Below are 17,332 nucleotides of genomic sequence, written 5' to 3'. Positions count from 1 at the left end.
TTCCCATTTTTTTCGCCAATCCTTTCACACAAAGAAAGCCCTCAAATTAAGAAAAAAAGGAGAAAACAACTGAAACGATAAAAACTGTTCCTTTATGATTCTTTCTCTGATTCTTCATCGGTATTAATTGATTCTTTTGTTAATCTCGGCGCTGCAATCCTCTGTTGCGTTACTATCCAAAATGTCCATCATAAAAGGTTCATTTCGTCTGTTGTAGGAGTAGTTTTGGACTCCATGGCAAGGGTTTTAAAGGTGCATATTGAGTTATGAAAAGTTGAAAAAGTGAATTGAAGTTGAGGGTGGGGATAGTTTGGTAATTTTATTAAAAAATCAATAAAAAATTAAAATTTTGATACTTTTGTCATACAAAACTCATCTTCCATGGGTACATCGTTAATTTCCTTAGTTTATGGATACTTTTGTCAGCATTCGTAAACTTCATGGATACTTTTGGTAGTTTTTCCTGAAATCTATATATTTTCGATCTTGTGCAGCAGCCTTTCAAAAGAGATGAGTCTACAAGACTATTGTTTGACATGTTTCGGATATTAGTTGCCAATCATAGCTTCTAGGGGTGCACATGGGTCGGGTGAAGCCGGGTTTGATGTGACCCAGACCCGACCCGAAATATACACCGGGTCTATTTATTAGACCCGAACCCGACCATAGACCCGATGAAACCAATACACTTTCGGGCCACAATTATACCGGGTGAAAACCGGGCCGTTAACATTACATTACGTTGATACCTTCTTGTAAACTAGCATGTAAAAATATCCAAATTTCCAAGACTCAAACCATTATTTAACATGGTAAAATTCACTTAGAAAAACATAATAAAAACCAACCCTTCTTTAAAATTAAAGCATAACCACAATCAATACTAAAGCAAAACCACAATCAATACTAATATTGTCTAATAATACCAAATATTTAAATCAATACAAATAACACAATATTATGCATTAGTCTAAATTCTTATGCATTCTAAACATAAAACATTAACTTATAGTCTTATAATGACTAATAAAACAAAATATTAAGGTTTACAATACTTAAATTTCACATAAGAATAGTCATGATCCATCACTAATAACACAAAATATTAATTGTGTATGATGACCGGGCCACCGGGCCGACTTTGGATGACCGAGCTATGGCCCGGACCCGACCCGAAATAATGACCGGGTCTATTTTTGAGACCCTTACCCGGCCCTAAACCCGATGAAATCACACCAAATTAGCCCCTAAAGTGTTCGGGACCGGACCGGGCCTTCGGGCCGGGCCGGTCTGTGCACCCCTAATAGCTTCTAAAGAGTAAAGAGTTGCTCTCTGGTGGAGCTGTGCATAATGTAATTGTTATCATATAAAGTTGTGTGTGTTTCTTCAATATAAGATAATCAATAGGATGCTTCAACATGTTGATTAACTGCCTTTTTTATAGGACTATCCATGAATTGTTTTGTGAAGTTAGTTGTCATAGACTCATAGTCAACTTTGTAGACTTCCACTATATAGTAATATCTCCATGTATAGCTAACTTGTTTGAGATATGTATTTACGTGGATTTGTCAAGTAGTAAATGTAATGTCTCTGTGGTTGGAGCCAAAGTATACCGCACTAATACACTTTTATAGCAAATTAAACACACTTTTTATTTTTAACCTGTCCTTTTTTAAATAAAATCAAACTCGATATTAATTTTTTAACCAACTTTTAGTTAAGGAGTCTATTTTTACTCTTATTTCTTCAAAAAAGAATGGACTAAATATTGATTAATTGATTTTTCTTGTTTCTTTTTAATTAGTATCTGCAATATTTTGTTTACGAAAGCGATGTCTATATCATATATTCATATTCTTTCAAGTAATGTGTATAGGTTTTGTATGTATCCCTGGAACAAAATATCTAGTCTTGCTTATCTACTCTCAACTCTCAAGTCTCAACTAAATATCTTCTGAAAACCGTTGTGAGCAAAGTCACCGGTACAAGGACTATTGAAGAACACAAGGAATATGTCACTTCTAATCTCCAGCTGCTATTTGTTATCATGGTCAAAGCCTGCTCAAATTCATGGTTATCTGAATTTCAGCAAACATTCAAAATTGTTAAGGTATCGTTTCATTAATGAATATATAAAATTGTCAAATTTTTTCTTAAATTTTAAACTGAAAAAGTCTAGGGGACTAGCAATTTTTGTGTTTTGTGGCCAGCACTTAACCATCAAAAGAAGAGTGAGTGATCTCTCACCATTGGATGTAATCTCACACCATTAAAAGCACTATTGATAGCCAATTGATGGTTACAAAACACAAAAGTTGCTGCCCCCTAGCACTCCTCTTTTAAACTGGTTTCCATGTGAGTCTCTCACTTGTTTATATAACTTAGCTCTGATAGTAGTTTTACATACCTTACCCTGTTGAAAATGAAGGCAAGAATGCACTACAGTGAGATGCTGTAGTAGTAGATCATGGCAAACACCAAGAGCTCAACACAATTATTACGAATTGCTTGGAGTTTCTGCTGATTCAAATGCCCAAGAAATCAGAGAAGCTTACCGAAAGCTGCAGAAGCAGCATCATCCAGACATTGTTGGCCAAAAGGTAACTCTATGTATGGATATGAGTAGGGTAAGATAGGGTTTAAATTTTACTCTAACTTCACTTGTAGATTTAAACTTCTCAATTTGAATTCTACTCTCACCTCAAATCTCTCATCCGGACCTCGACTTGACCCGTAAAAATATATTTATTTTTCACTCGATCACAATATTAAGTCCTTTCAGATTTTATATATTATATTATTTATGTATGCCTAGTAAATTAAATTACTAATTTAGTGACACTAAATATTTATGCAAAAGATAGAAATTTGTATTAAAATTTGTACCGGCTCATCATAAGTATATATTTTATAAAAATTCACATTATATACTAAGGATGTGGGTTGGGTAATTAGGATTGATTCAGTACCCAAATTCAACTCTGTCTGCTGCAGATCAGGTTGTTAACTCATTTTGTCTGGATTAAATATCCATAAATTCGAGTCGTGCTGTTATTTCTAATATTGGTTGTCTGTGTATTTGTTTTTTTTTTTTTATATTCTCTATATTTATCTATATTTTTTTGGGAAATAAATCTTTTTTGGTAGAAAATAGGATATTTAGTCTTTTATACTTTCATTACGTGGAGATTGAATAAGAATAACTAGGTATTATGCTTTTTCTTTTTATTCCGTTATTTTTAGGGTCACAAGTATACTCTATTGTTGAATGAGGCTTATGAGGTGCTGATGAAAGATGATCTAAGGAGAAAATATGACGAATCAATAAATCAAATGAGGATAAGACTTGGGGAAAATAACAGCACGTGGAAAGGACCCTTACGACCACAAGCTTTATTTGTTGATGAAAATGCATGCATAGGTATACTCTTCATTAATTAATTAATATATAATCAAAAGGATATATGATTCATATGTGTGCCTATAAGAACCGAAGTGAACACTAATCCAATTCATATCAGGATGCAGGGAATGTGTCTATCATGCAAGCAACACATTTATCATGGATGAAGCTCATGGATGTGCACGAGTCAAAGTTCAATATGGAGACACGGACCAAAATATTGAGGTACACTAAAAAATATTTAAAAGTTTATATTCTATATGATACAAACAATAATAACAATGCCAATATGAAAGCCCAAGAAGATAAAAACGATGGGTCGAATAAACCCATTAAGAAGAGTAATCCAATTAGAGAAAATGTGAAAAAAAATTATGAGGTGTGAAAATGGAATCAGACCAGTTCGACCGAAAAACTAGTAAACTGGATCCTATACCAATCCGATGATTGGACTGCACAAGGTATAAAACCGACAGATGGATTCAAACCCCCTCCCTCAAGGATATGAATGGTGGCCTCAACCACCAAGCTAATTTGTTTGTTACTAGTATATATGCAAATTAAAATACATATTGATATCTTTCGACAAATAATTTATTTCTATTTAATTTATTTTAATTTTAATTATAAGTTCACTCATTTTTAAATTAATTATATTTTTATTTAACAGTAATTATAAACTCACTTATTATTTTCTTTTTATAATTATATAATATCTATTAACATTATTTTTCAATAAATACTTGTAGTATATAATAGTATAATAGATATAAATTAATTAATAAATTATTAAAATTTGAAAATAATAGTTATTTTAATATAAAAATAAAATAAAAATATTTATGATGGAGTAAAATTAATAAAATACTTATCGATTTTGTTCCATAGTGTTTAGAATAGCTAGATATTTTTAAAATATTAGTAAAAATATGTATTTTAAATTTTTAATTCTAAATTTTTAACTATATTTTGTTTTTTATTTACATAGGACCGAGTCAATCGGTTCAACCAGTAATCTACCGGTTGAACCAATGACTCAGTGATCCAGTGACCTGACTGGTTCGATCACCAGTTCGATTCTGATAACTATGGTTGGAATAAAAAATAAAAAGAATATTTACTTATATATTTCTTTATTTTTGCGGATATCTACCCAAAATCCGACATCCAATCCTACTAGTGTGCGGATCGAATCTATATTCGCAATTTTCGAATCGTATTCGAATAAGTACCGTGGATATACAAATCGAATCTGATTCATGAACACCCCTAACACACGTTATTATTATTATTATTATTATTATTATTATTATTATTATTATTATTGCTGACGTATGAATTAGTTACAACAGAATAAAAAATACATGGTTGAAGGGAGAATAGAAGTGTAAAGAAATACTAATTTTGATGATGGTTAAGAATTATTAATGCAATACTTTTTGGAGTATAGAGTACTATTTTATAATTTTTTTAATATTTTATTTTCATGGTTTATTAATACTCTCTCACCTCTCATTATTAATGTTGATAATTGTCGATATTGTGATTATTGTAAAATTTTTAGTACAGATCACTGTTATTATATATTACATTTGGGTCATATATAATATATATACAAGTTACGTAGGTAGAGTCTATTGTAAAGAAAAGAGAGTAATAATCATGATCCTTCTAAATTTTAGTTTTTCTTCATAAATTATATAGAAATTTTAATTTAGTCTTATTAAAATATTTAGTTTAATCTCTTCTGTGTTATAAAAATACAAAATTAACTTTTGTTTTTCTCTAAAATTTAGTCCAGCTCCCTCTTGATGAATTATATATGCTTCTAAATAATACATGAAAATCTTAGGTGTCTATTGAGTCATGCCCAGTGAACTGCATATATCGGGTGAAGACAGAGGAATTGGCGGTGCTTGAGTTTCTGATCCAGCCACAGCCAAAGGCAGGGTATGGAGTATATGGAGGTGGGTGGGAGAGACCTGCAAATATCTTTAATGCCGCTAGTCTTTCAAAAAACAGCTCAAGCGACAAGCAACGTAACAACAACCAGAAAAAATCAAAACACTGGTTAAAAAATGAGACTAAATTCTAAAAACTAAAACATTATATAAAATCCATACAAACGAAGTTATTATCTAAAGTTTTGTAAATTATCAATAGATTATACATGTGATGTTTTGTAAATTAAGCGACATTCATAGTTGATAATTATTAAATAATTTAATATATTTAACTAAATTATTATTTAATATTTTTTAATTATCAATTTCATATAAAAACGTGAATATTCACCAAAAAACATTTTACTGATAATACGACGTTTTGTCTATTTTTTTTCTTGTAACTAATAATCCCACCACGGATGAAACATTTTCCCACATAAGTAATCAATTTTACATGTTACCTATCTGTTAAAATTGTCACTAAAATCTAAAATGAAAAAGTAATTTTTTTATATATAAAAACAGCAATAACAATTAATAGAATTTAACTAACTTTTTAAAAATATAATAATAAAAAATTTTTAATTTTATATATTTAATGTATTAAAATATAAAAATATTTATTTTTTAATAATTTTAATAAAATATTTTTTATAATATTCTTAGTTTATATTCTTGAAACACGAGTTAATAAAATTCTATTTAATATATCTAATGATTTAATCTTTTATTGATGGTTGAAACGTTTATAAATAGTAAATTTTATTTTTTATTAATAAATAACTAATAAAATTCTTTTTTAAGCTTGTTATATTTGTTATAATAAAATAAATTATAAAACAATTACTCAGTACAAAAAATTTGTTATTTATACCTCATCCATTATCAATATAGTGATCATGTTAATTAATTATTGTTGCCATTATATAACGGGATTGAAAAGATAGAGAATTAGAGATGATAAAAATTTATATGTAATTTTTTTTACGTGTAAATTTATTAATTAAGAATTATTAGATAATTTAATATGTTTGATTAAATTATTATAATAATTTTTAATTATTAATTTTATATAAAAATAATTATACTTGATTTTTTTTTATAATGAGAGATAATTCACTTTATTTTATTAGCTGGATAAAGTTCTCGCTCTTCAAATAAAATAAACTTAATTACAAGAAAAAGTATAGAAAATTAATTATAATATAAATTAATTCAGCGGATTATAGTATATCAGTATATGTCATAGATTACATTGACCAATTTAGTTATACATGACCTAATACGCGTATTTGGCTCTTCTTCGAATATAAATGAAAGTGTTGGATATTATTCCAAAAGACTGTAATTTTCTTGGATCGAATCCTCGCATGAGATAGGACCACAAAACATTCCTCCCGAATGAGAGAAGTAAATCAAAGTTACAGGAAGAGTACAAAATATGATAAATAGACCCATCACGGATATACTTGTCTGTTTAGATAAGTTGCCGCTTGAAAACAGCAACATTTGCGTCACAACTGCTCCTATAGTTCCACCGCTTCCGGTCATTCCTGCTATTACTCCCAGTGATCTGTTTATAAATAAACGCAAGTTTATTTATTTTTATATTTTTGTTATAAAAAATAAAACAAAGTATATTTTTTGTTTTTAAAATTTTAAAAATATTTTTAAATTTTATTTTATTTTAATTTTATTAATAAAATTTTTATTTCCATTAAATATATCCATATAAGCTAATAGGATCAATTTAAAGACAATTTTGTAAGAAGAACTTTAATACAGGTAAATTAGACATGTTCTGAGTAGTCAAACATGATTATTTGATTGATTCTCAATTTCATAAAAGTTTAGCTGGCGGAGTACAATTGATGCAAATTAAATATTTCTAAAATTAAATTAAAATAAAATAAAATTTATGAGTACTTTCAAAAATTTTGACAAATTTAAAACTTCAAAGGCAAAAATTATTGTTTTAAATATTAAAAATTAGTCTTTAGATCAATTATAATGTATTTTTGTATAAATATATTATTGTTTTAAATTATTCTTAATATATATTTTATATAAATAGTTGATTTGATATCAGATTTTTTGTGTATATCTAAAATAATTGTTTATTATCTGAATTGACAAATAACTTTGCAATAATGATTTTGTTAATATAAAAAATTAATTTCCAAATCAATTTTATATATTTTTTTATAATTTTTAATATTATAAGAAAATTTAAATTTTTTGGTGCTAAAATAACACTTTCCTCCCTTTTATTTGTAAAATGCACACTTCTCTCCCTTATAACTTAAAAAAAAATTAAATCTATTTTAAATTTTGTGTGTTAATTAAGGTTAACTTTATCTATTTTTTAAGAAAAAATAAAATATTTTTTACAAAAATACCCTTTAATAAAAATTTTATTTTTTTGTGATTAAATTTTATTTAACAAAATAGCCTTTAACAAATTATTTTTTTACTAATTAAATTGTATTTTTTATCAAAATATTTTTTTAAAAAAATTTTAATGATTAAATTATTTTTTTCTAAGATATCCTTCAATAATTTTTTTAATTATTAAATTGTGATTTTACCAAAATTTTTGTTAACAATTATTTTTATTTTAGTATTAATTTTTCGATATCAATACATATTATTTTAATATTAAATAAAAAAATCTTACCACTGTTCATATGTATAATAATTAATATTAATAAATAATTTATTTCATAGAACTATTAAAAATTATTAACAAATTTATCAAAACTTAAAAACAAGTTGAGATGGATAAATCCCAAATTTAAAAAATTAACATCTCATTCCTTCACATTTTTATAAAACAAGTTCTTTAATAATTACAAAATTATTGAAGAGTATCTTAGAAAAAAATAATTTAATCGGTAAAAAAATTTTTAAAAAAATATTTTGAAAAAAATACAATTTAATTAATAAAAAAATAATTTATTAGAGGGTAGTTTGGTAAATAAAATTTAATAAAAAAATTTTACTAAAAGATATTTTTATAAAAAATAATTTATTTTTTCTTAAAAAATAGATAAAGTTAATGTTACTTAATACAAAAAAGTTAAAATAAATTAAAAATAAAATTTTTTAAAAGTTATAAGAGATGAGAGTGTATATTTTATAAATAAAAGGGAGTAAGAGAGTAAAATGTTATTTTAATATCTCTTTAAAAAAATAAAATTTTCTCTTAATATTATAATCAATTATTAAAATAATTATATTTATCATATTAGAATAATCAAATTTATTTGTAATAATATAATTAAATTTTTTCATAATTAATACGGTAATTAATTGGTGAATAATTTTTTAGGTACATATATCATTAGTTATAATTAAAATTTTAATTAATATTTATATATAAAAATAGCAAATAGAAACTCTGGAGTAATTAAGTTGGAAAAAAGCAATTTTATTGAGAGTGAACGCACACGATATATACAAACAACATGACCAAAGCATGAGCATATGCATGACTATTTACGGACCGGGGCGTTTGTAGTCACTATACTTCACATTAACACAAGAAGGGTATAGCATTCTTCTTTTTTTGTGAATGGAAGGGCCAACTGAGTCAAACTTTAAAATTTCAGGTATAAATTGACTCAATTAAAAATAAAAAAGTTAAATTAAGTTATAATTAAAGTTTAAATATTATTTTAAATATTAATTGATAAAAATTTAGATATTTAAATATTATTTCTTTTCATGCTCTATACTAAAAAAATGTCTATGGTTGCAGTAAAAAATTTTGATTATAACTAATAAAAAGGGTGATCCCTCCTTAGAAATATGACCATAATTTTTATGGTCATTCCACTTTAAAATCGTGATCATAGTCTTATCTATAGTCACCTCACCTTAAAACCGTGATCATAGCTTTATTTATGGTCACCCCTCTTTAAAATCGTGATCATAAGCCCTTTTAGGTCATCATTTTTTTAAAAAACTATGACCATAGACTCTTTTTTGTTATTGTAAAAAAATCGTGACCATAAACTCTTTTAGATCACCTTCTAAAACCGTGATCGTAGATTCTTTTAGGCCACTCTTTTTAAAAAACTGTGATTATAGATATTTTATAATCACCCTATTTTTAAAAATCGTGACCATAGCTTTTGTTTCTTTAGCCACGATAAAAAATCGTGATCATAGAAGATCTATAATTATAATTTTTTACCGTGACAAAAAAAACCATGATCATATACCCAAAATATTATAGTGCTAGGTAGGTATTAATAGGGATGGCTCAACTAATAATTAAATAAAAATATATTTTTAGAAAATAATTTTTTAAGACTAATAAAATTCATATAGTAATTAAAATTTTCAGATTACATCCTTAATAAATCAATCATCTTTATAAATTAAAAATTTGAAATCATCAGGGACAGCCTAAGTCATCCTTAAGGTCGTACTCTTATTTTTATATGTTTGTGTTATATATATCCACTAACAGTGGTGATTTAATCATAACTTTTAAATGTAACGAGAAATTGTTTTGAAAGTTTAAAAGTATAGATTTTGAGCTACAAATAGCTAGTAACTATGTGCTTAATTTTGTAAGGATGCCGGTATAGGAATCGTAAATATTAGAGATTAATCATCTATATAGAAATACAGGAATGACATTATACTACTTACAAACAAATTTAATAAATAATATAATTAAGTTAGATTGAAATTTAAATTTAAAAACTATCACTAATGCAATTGATCAAAATACAAATAAAAATACAAAAATATAATAGTAGTTTTACTTTGATTGTTTTGGTAATTAATTACTTTGATTGTATTGTTTATATTTACTGGACAATACTCACATAACAATTAATAAAATGTAGGAATGATTCTAAAATTATTTTTGTGTCTACTTACTACACCAATTAATTAATTGAAGAATAAAATGTAGGAATGATTCTAAAATTATTTTTGTGTGTACTTACTATTTAGTTTTTAATGATAAAAATTTACGTATAATTGTTTTTATGTGAAGTTAATAATTATTAAATAATTTGATAGAATTGGTTAAATTACCATCTAATAATTATTAATAACTATTAATTTTGTATAAAGAGTACTGTTTTTTTTAATTTAATTATTTTATTATTTTTTATAATTTTATTAAATTCTTAATTTTTATATTTTTTTTAATTATATTTTTATATTATTTTTAATTTTATAATTAAAATTTTTAATATAAAATATCTATAATTAAAAATTTAATTACATTTTTTATTAAATATTTTTTAAAAAAATATTCTATTAATTTTAATATTTTTAATATAAAAATAATCTAATTATAAAATAAAAAACAACTTAAAGATTCAATTGAAAAACAAAAAAATAAATTTGATGAAGCGAGAATATAGCAGCTAACCTCTTGGAAACGAAAGGAACCACGCCAAAGATGAGGCCAGAAGCGGCTTGAACAAACACTGAAAAGCAGCACATAACAAGCACCGAGCTCCAAAGCGAGTCAACTCGGCCTAGCAACACACACAGCAAACCGGCCACCGTCTGAACCGCCCACACCCCCCAAAGCCTCCCTCTCATCCCGAACCTCTTTCCCATCCTGTCAGACATCACTCCACCCATTGGCCTCGAAAACACATTCGCCATCCCAAAACACGCCGCTATGGTCCCCGCCGTCTGAACATTCACCCCGAACCTGTCATAGAAATACTCCGCTATTATGTTGTCCATTGTAAGCTCCATCCCAAACGACGACGCATACAGCAGTCCCAGAACCCATCCTCTGTAATTCGACAACCCACGCACCACAACAACAAATACACTCTCCTTTCGATTAGTACCTGTTACAATATATATATTAGGATTCTATTACATTTATATACAATAATATAATATTTAATTATATCTCAGTACTCATTTTATTTTCATTCAATTTGATGTTTCTTTAATTGTGTCATTACTATTGTATCTTTAAACCATGAATATATACTTCTAATTCTACTTTTATCTAATACATTTTCTTGATTATATTAAGTGTTTACAAAAAATGAGCCGTTATATACAGATACGACTGATTTGGTGATTAATTCTTTGCTGACACATAACATTTTGACCCCTCAGTTGAGAGTTTACTCTGTTTTTGTTTTTGGCCTTGATCAATATATAATCTTAAATCTTAACTACCTCTCTTGGTGTTGTGGTTACTAGAAGGGAGATCTTGACCGTATAACAAAACCAAGGTTCCGGTGGTGGCTTGGAAAATTGCCGGGATTATGAATGATAAGCGCCATGCGGTGGAGGAAGGGAGGTTGAATAGTGAGATGAAGAGGGAGTAGACGACGGGCATGACGAGTTGGGTCACGCCAGAGCCGACGTTGGCCCAGCCTGCGACAACGCCGTTGGCGAGGCCGACGACGTTGCCGGAGAACATGGAGCTCATCCAGAACTGGCTGGAGACAAAATTAGCGAGGCAGAAACCGACGAGGAAGCGGACGGCGATGAAGGAGGTGGGTGTGGAGGCCAGGGAGGTAGCGAGGATGATTGGGGCGGTGAGGAGGGAGAGCGTGCCAGAGGCTATGCGGGGGCCGACGAGGTCACAGGTGGGTCCCATGAGGAGGCGGGAGAAGATGGAGCCCGCAAAGGAGGCGGTGCCAGCGGCGCCTATTTCCGCGGCGGTGAGTTTGAGGTCTTCACGGATGATCGGAAGGAGTGGGGGAATGGAAAAGGTGGAGAAGAAGCAGGAGAAGAGGTTCAGCCATGCCAGGTGGAAGGTAAGCATGTGTGGCCGCGCTGCCGAGAGCGGACGGAACTCGGTGGCTTTGTCGTCCTCATCGACGGCAACGGGGAACGAGGACTTCTCCGAGAAGTAATGCTCAGGTTGCATGTTGGGACCTTTTTAGTTATTTAGTTTTCTTTTTTTTTTTTTCTTCTTTTTTTTAATGGAAACTTGGAACTAAATTCTGGGGAGGCAAAATATGTATGTAGATTGAAGCAGCAAGGCACTAAACGGCAAAAACATGACTTAATGAGGTGTATATATGGATCACTCCGTTATACATGTACAATACACTTTTTTTAACCAAAACATGTATACTTTTATCGTACAAAATCTAGGTAAATACTAAATAAGTAATAACTCTGCTATGCGATGCATTGCCCACTTTCCATACTATTTTCATGTTAATATTTTCTTAATAATTAAGTAACTAATACGTTTGTTTCTTTTTTTATTAAGTAAAATAATTTAAATACATAATTAATTAATAATAATCATATTTTATAATGATATAAAGAAATTTGGTATATAAGAAGTGATCCATTCTATATAACTCGCCCGCAAAATCTATAAATCGGCATGATAACAAAAAACAGAAGAAAAATCCAAAATTACGTGTATAATTTAGTTACTAAAGATAACGCGTCTTCAGAAGAAATCTCCAAGTGAATCACTTAAAAAATAGGTCAACTAAGTAATGATACGATAGCACGTTCGAACTCAAAAGTCTATAAAAGAAAAAACCCTAAGCAAAAGAAGGTACTATTTATTTTGAATAGCAATATATTCATCTCATTTTCTTTTTAATTTGAGCGTTGGAGTGCTTTTGCAGGTGTCCACCGCCTCCGTTCTTGAGAAGCCAATGTATATCTCATCCAACTCAGGCGGAAGTAAATTCAACCTTGGATCGAACGAGCTATACCTTTCCCGAGGCTTACTACGCAGGAACATTTAGCGCCCATCGTGGGGCTGAAGTTTTAAATTAACCCCACCATCATCTTTTCTGCCCTATTTTAGCTTTTTTTTTTTGCAGGTCACGACCTATGGCAGAAGAGCAAAGCAACCCTCCTCCTCCTCCCACTCAAGCCGAGCTTCTAGCTATCAGTGAGTCCTTGCGAGCAGAAGTCCAACGCATGGTCGAGCTAATGAACCAGAAACAAAATAGTTGGCATGACGGGGAGAAACAGAAAATCCCTGCCAATGACGTTGACGATGACGATGACGACTATACTGCAGAAACTAAAGCCGCGATGATAGTCACCCTAAAGCCATTAATAAAGAGAACCAATCCCTTTTCAAAGGAAGTTATGAGCTTTCAGATGCCGAAGAACTTCACTCTGCCGATGACACTGAAACCCTATGAGGGAACCGGTGATCCCAACATTTACGTCACTAAATTTTACTTAATGATGTTCATGAACGGTGCATCTGACCCAATACTTTGTTGTATATTTTCAACTTTCTTAGACGGTGCTGCCTTGATCTGGTTTTCTGATTTACCTGCAAGTTCTATATCAAGCTTCGATGAGCTGGCCGACCTTTTCGTTAACAACTTCGTAGCTTCCAAAATCTATGTGCATGACTCATACTTGATAAACCACTATTTTATGGTATATTTTGGATTGAATTGAGTGGGTTTTGTCAACTATTCTCACACTTATTCATGTAAATTGCATGTTTTTAAGTTTCCTTCCTAATGTTGTGCTATGATTGAAAACATGCTTCCTAGGCCTTTAAATCACTAATTTTTAATCCTCTGTTATTATCATTCAATGCCGTGATATGTGCGTTAAGTGATTACAGGATTTATAGAGCAGGAATGGCATAGAGGATGAAGAGGAAGCATGCTAAAGTGGAAGGAACACAAGAATTTGAAGATTTGAGAAGCTGAAAGCGATGCGCGTGCATGGCTGAAGCGCACGCGTGATCAAGCCAGTTCCAAGCGACGCGTACACATGACTGATGCGTACGCGTGACCTTGTGCAGGGCCCACCGATGCGTACGCGTGGCTGACGCATACGCATGACGAGCGTCACGTGCTACAATTAAAGGAATACGATGGGGGCGTTTTCTAGGCTGATTTTGGCCCAGTTTCAAGCCCGAAAATGCAGACTAGAGGCTGGGATGGAGCTGAGACTGAACACACTTTCACTTTAGCTTGGTTTTTGAGTTTTGAATTCTAGTGAGAGAAACTCCTACTTCTCTCTAGGGTTCTTGGTACTCTTAGTTTTACTTTCACTTGGATCCTGAGAGAAGTTGTGGTTACCTTCATTTGGAGTCATTCTCCTTATAGTTTTCTTCTCTAATTTTTCTATTACTCTTTTCCATTTCATTACTTGAATTCATGTTTGGATCTTGTTATGATTGAATTTTGTTAAGGCATTGAGTTATTTCCATATTTACTGTTATTGCTTGTTTTGTTCTTGTTGATTATTCTTAGTGGTAATTTGAATTGGATTATTTTCTAGTTTTTATCATATCTTTTAATTTTGCTCACCAAGTGTTTGAGGAAATGTCATCCAATATCATGGAGTAGATTTCCTTGCTTAGTTTGGGGTTGAGTAATTGGAGCCACTTGAATTGTTATATTCAAGTGTTGATTGGTAATTGAATATTGTTTATTAGCTTGAAACTCATCAACTCTAGTTCTTCTTTATGAAGTGACTAGGACTTGTGAGCTAAAGTTAATCGTTTCATTTGACTTTTCTTCAATATTTAGAGGATAACTAAGTGAGAACAATGAGCTTTTACCCTCACATTGGGCAAGACAATAAGGATAGAAATTCCGGTTCTCACCCCGAACCAAGGCCTTTTTATATTGATTAATTACTAACTCTTACTAGTTAAATATCGCTCTAATTTTCTAGTTATTTATTTTTCTTGTTTTCAACTTCAAAAATCTTCAGAAAAATCACAACCAATAATTTGCATCTTGTGTCAATTCCTAGGGAATGACTCAGGATTCTACTCCCGGTTATTGAATTTAAATTGTGACACATTTTTTAACTATGATTTGCGGAAATCTCGTCGATTAAGACTATACTTGTGACTTTGATTTGAAAAAATATTTTTGGTAATCTTGACCGATATTTATCCGCATGTCAATACTATCTCAGCATTATAAAGCAAGGATAACATGAAAGCCTTAAAGATTACATGACATGGTTCACAAAAGCAGCCATGGAGATACCTAACCTGAATCTAGAAGTCCACGTACATACACTAAAGAGTGGGCTTCAACCTGAAAAATTTCAAGAGATTATAGCAGTGACGAAGCCAAAGACGTTAACCGAGTTCAAAGAAAGGGCAACAAGCCAAATTGAAATGGAAAAACTCCGACAAATCCAGAGAGTAGAAAGACCTAACCCTAGCAAAGAGGAGGATAAACGGAACAAACATACAAACAATAAGACGGACCAAAAGCCATTCAAATTAACACCAAAGTTTGACGCATAACTCCATTCAACACCAAAAGGAAGACATTATTAAAGATATGTTGCACTCCAAATTAATCAAACCACCAAACAAAGCGGAAACTTATCAAGACCAATGATACATGGTCAAATCCAAGTACTATACATTTCACCAGAAGTACAGTCATACTATAGATGATTGTGTTATAGCAAAGGACCTCCTCGAGAAACTAGCCCGCCAGGGCATGTTAGATAAGTACATTGATAGTCAGGGACAGAGACGAAACGCAATGGATCTCGACCAATGTCCGAAGTTGAATGACAATTATAGAGACAAAGGAAAAAAGGTAAACGAAATCCCTAATCAACCTCGTGGCATTATTAACTATATCTTTGGTGGTTTCGCTGGGGGGAAGATGCAGTAATTGTGCTAGAAAGTGGTGGTATAGGACCATGATGTCAGTGACTAAGTCCAAACTGACCTTAACCACCAACGTGGATATTCTAGAGATTACATTCAAATCTTCAGACTTTAAAGCGGTAGATAAAAACCTAGACGACCCTGTAGTCATATCACTTCAGGTCGGTGAACTATTGGTGAAGAAAATCCTTTTGGACATAAGCAGTAGCACAGACGTATTGTTTTATTCTACATATCAAAAATTGAAACTAAGTGACAACGCTCTACAACCATCAACTAGGGAATTGGTAGGTTTCTCAGGTGAGCGTGTTCCAATACGTGGTTATATATGGCTACAACAACCCTAGGTGAATACCCTAACTGTAAAACACTAGACATCCAATACTTAGTTGTGGACTGTCAAAGCCCATACAATATCATCTTAGGAAGACCTTTTTTGAATACATTTGGTGCTATTATTTTCACTGTACACCTGTGTGTTAAGTTTTGTATGTAGGATAAAAAAGTTGTCACCATCCACGCTGACTAGAAGAAAGCCAGACAATGCTATAATGGGAGCCTCAAAACAAATCCTTTAAAACAAACTTATCAGCACTACGTCCATGCGGTCTATAACTAGGAATATTTACCTGCTTTAGCAGACCTAGATCCTTGGGAAGACTTGTAAAACTGACCTATGCCTATAGATACTTTAACCAAAGTGATGCTAAAAGAAAAAGAAAGCAAGTACACTTGCATAGGGGATGCATTACAAAGACCAGAGAAGAACAACTCGTCACACTACTATAAGAAAATATCGACCTATTTGCCTGGACCCTAGTAGACATGTCGGAGATTCATCCAAACATCATTTATCACAAACTAGCACTTAAACCCTCAAGTTGACCTATAGCTCAGAAGAAATGACACCTCGACACAGACAAAAAGAAGGCATCCATAGAGGAAACTCAAAAACTATTGGATGCTGGATTTATAAAAGAAATTAGGTTCACAAGTTGGTTAGCAAATATAGTCATGGTTAAAAAACACAACGGTGGATGATGTGTGTAGACTTCATTGACCTCAACATGGCCTGTCCAAAAAACACATCTTTTCCCTGTATTGATAAATTAGTTGATAGCTCATCTAGTTTTAATGTTTAAATTTTATAGATGCTTATTCTGACTATAACCAAATACTTATGTATTCGGCAGACCAGGATAAGACTGCATTTATTACTGACTATGACAATTTTTATTACAAGGTATGTCCTTTGGGTTAAAAAATGTAGATGATACTTATCAAAGGCTAATGGATAAAATATTTTCCAACCAAATCAAATAAAATATAGAGGTATATGTAGATGATATGGTGGCAAAGACCAAGTCCGACAGCAGT

General features: G+C 30.8%; 1 protein-coding gene and 1 pseudogene across 1 annotated transcript; one reads left to right on the top strand and one right to left on the bottom strand.

The window, feature by feature from the left end:
- The first annotated feature begins 1,607 nt into the window (after positions 1-1,607).
- LOC112755207 (chaperone protein dnaJ C76, chloroplastic-like) lies at positions 1,608-5,647 on the top strand (annotated as a pseudogene).
- An 890-nt stretch (positions 5,648-6,537) lies between these two features.
- On the bottom strand, positions 6,538-12,400 carry LOC112755205 (high affinity nitrate transporter 2.7). The gene is made up of 3 exons (XM_025803148.3): positions 11,530-12,400; positions 10,751-11,186; positions 6,538-6,925 (listed from the first exon to the last, which is right to left on the bottom strand). The coding sequence occupies exons 1-3, from the start codon at positions 12,227-12,229 to the stop codon at positions 6,682-6,684; spliced, it is 1,380 nt and encodes a 459-aa protein (XP_025658933.1). The 5' UTR covers positions 12,230-12,400; the 3' UTR covers positions 6,538-6,681.
- Positions 12,401-17,332: the final 4,932 nt, after the last annotated feature.

The sequence above is a fragment of the Arachis hypogaea genome, chromosome 16 (genome assembly GCF_003086295.3).
Source record: "Arachis hypogaea cultivar Tifrunner chromosome 16, arahy.Tifrunner.gnm2.J5K5, whole genome shotgun sequence".
Classification (NCBI taxonomy): domain Eukaryota; kingdom Viridiplantae; phylum Streptophyta; class Magnoliopsida; order Fabales; family Fabaceae; genus Arachis; species Arachis hypogaea.
Note: the sequence above shows the minus strand (reverse complement) of the source record. Positions and strands in the feature narration are given on the sequence as shown.

What these genes read in the sequence shown, in the direction of transcription:
- LOC112755205 (XM_025803148.3), bottom strand. Translation starts at nt 12,229, where the DNA reads ATGCAACCTGAGCATTACTTCTCGGAGAAGTCCTCGTTCCCCGTTGCC. An exon ending in TAACCACAACACCAAGAGAG is followed by an intron (nt 11,187 to 11,529) that starts GTAGTTAAGATT and finishes ATATTGTAACAG; the next exon opens with GTACTAATCGAAAGGAGAGT. An exon ending in GTTCCTTTCGTTTCCAAGAG is followed by an intron (nt 6,926 to 10,750) that starts GTTAGCTGCTAT and finishes ATTTATAAACAG; the next exon opens with ATCACTGGGAGTAATAGCAG.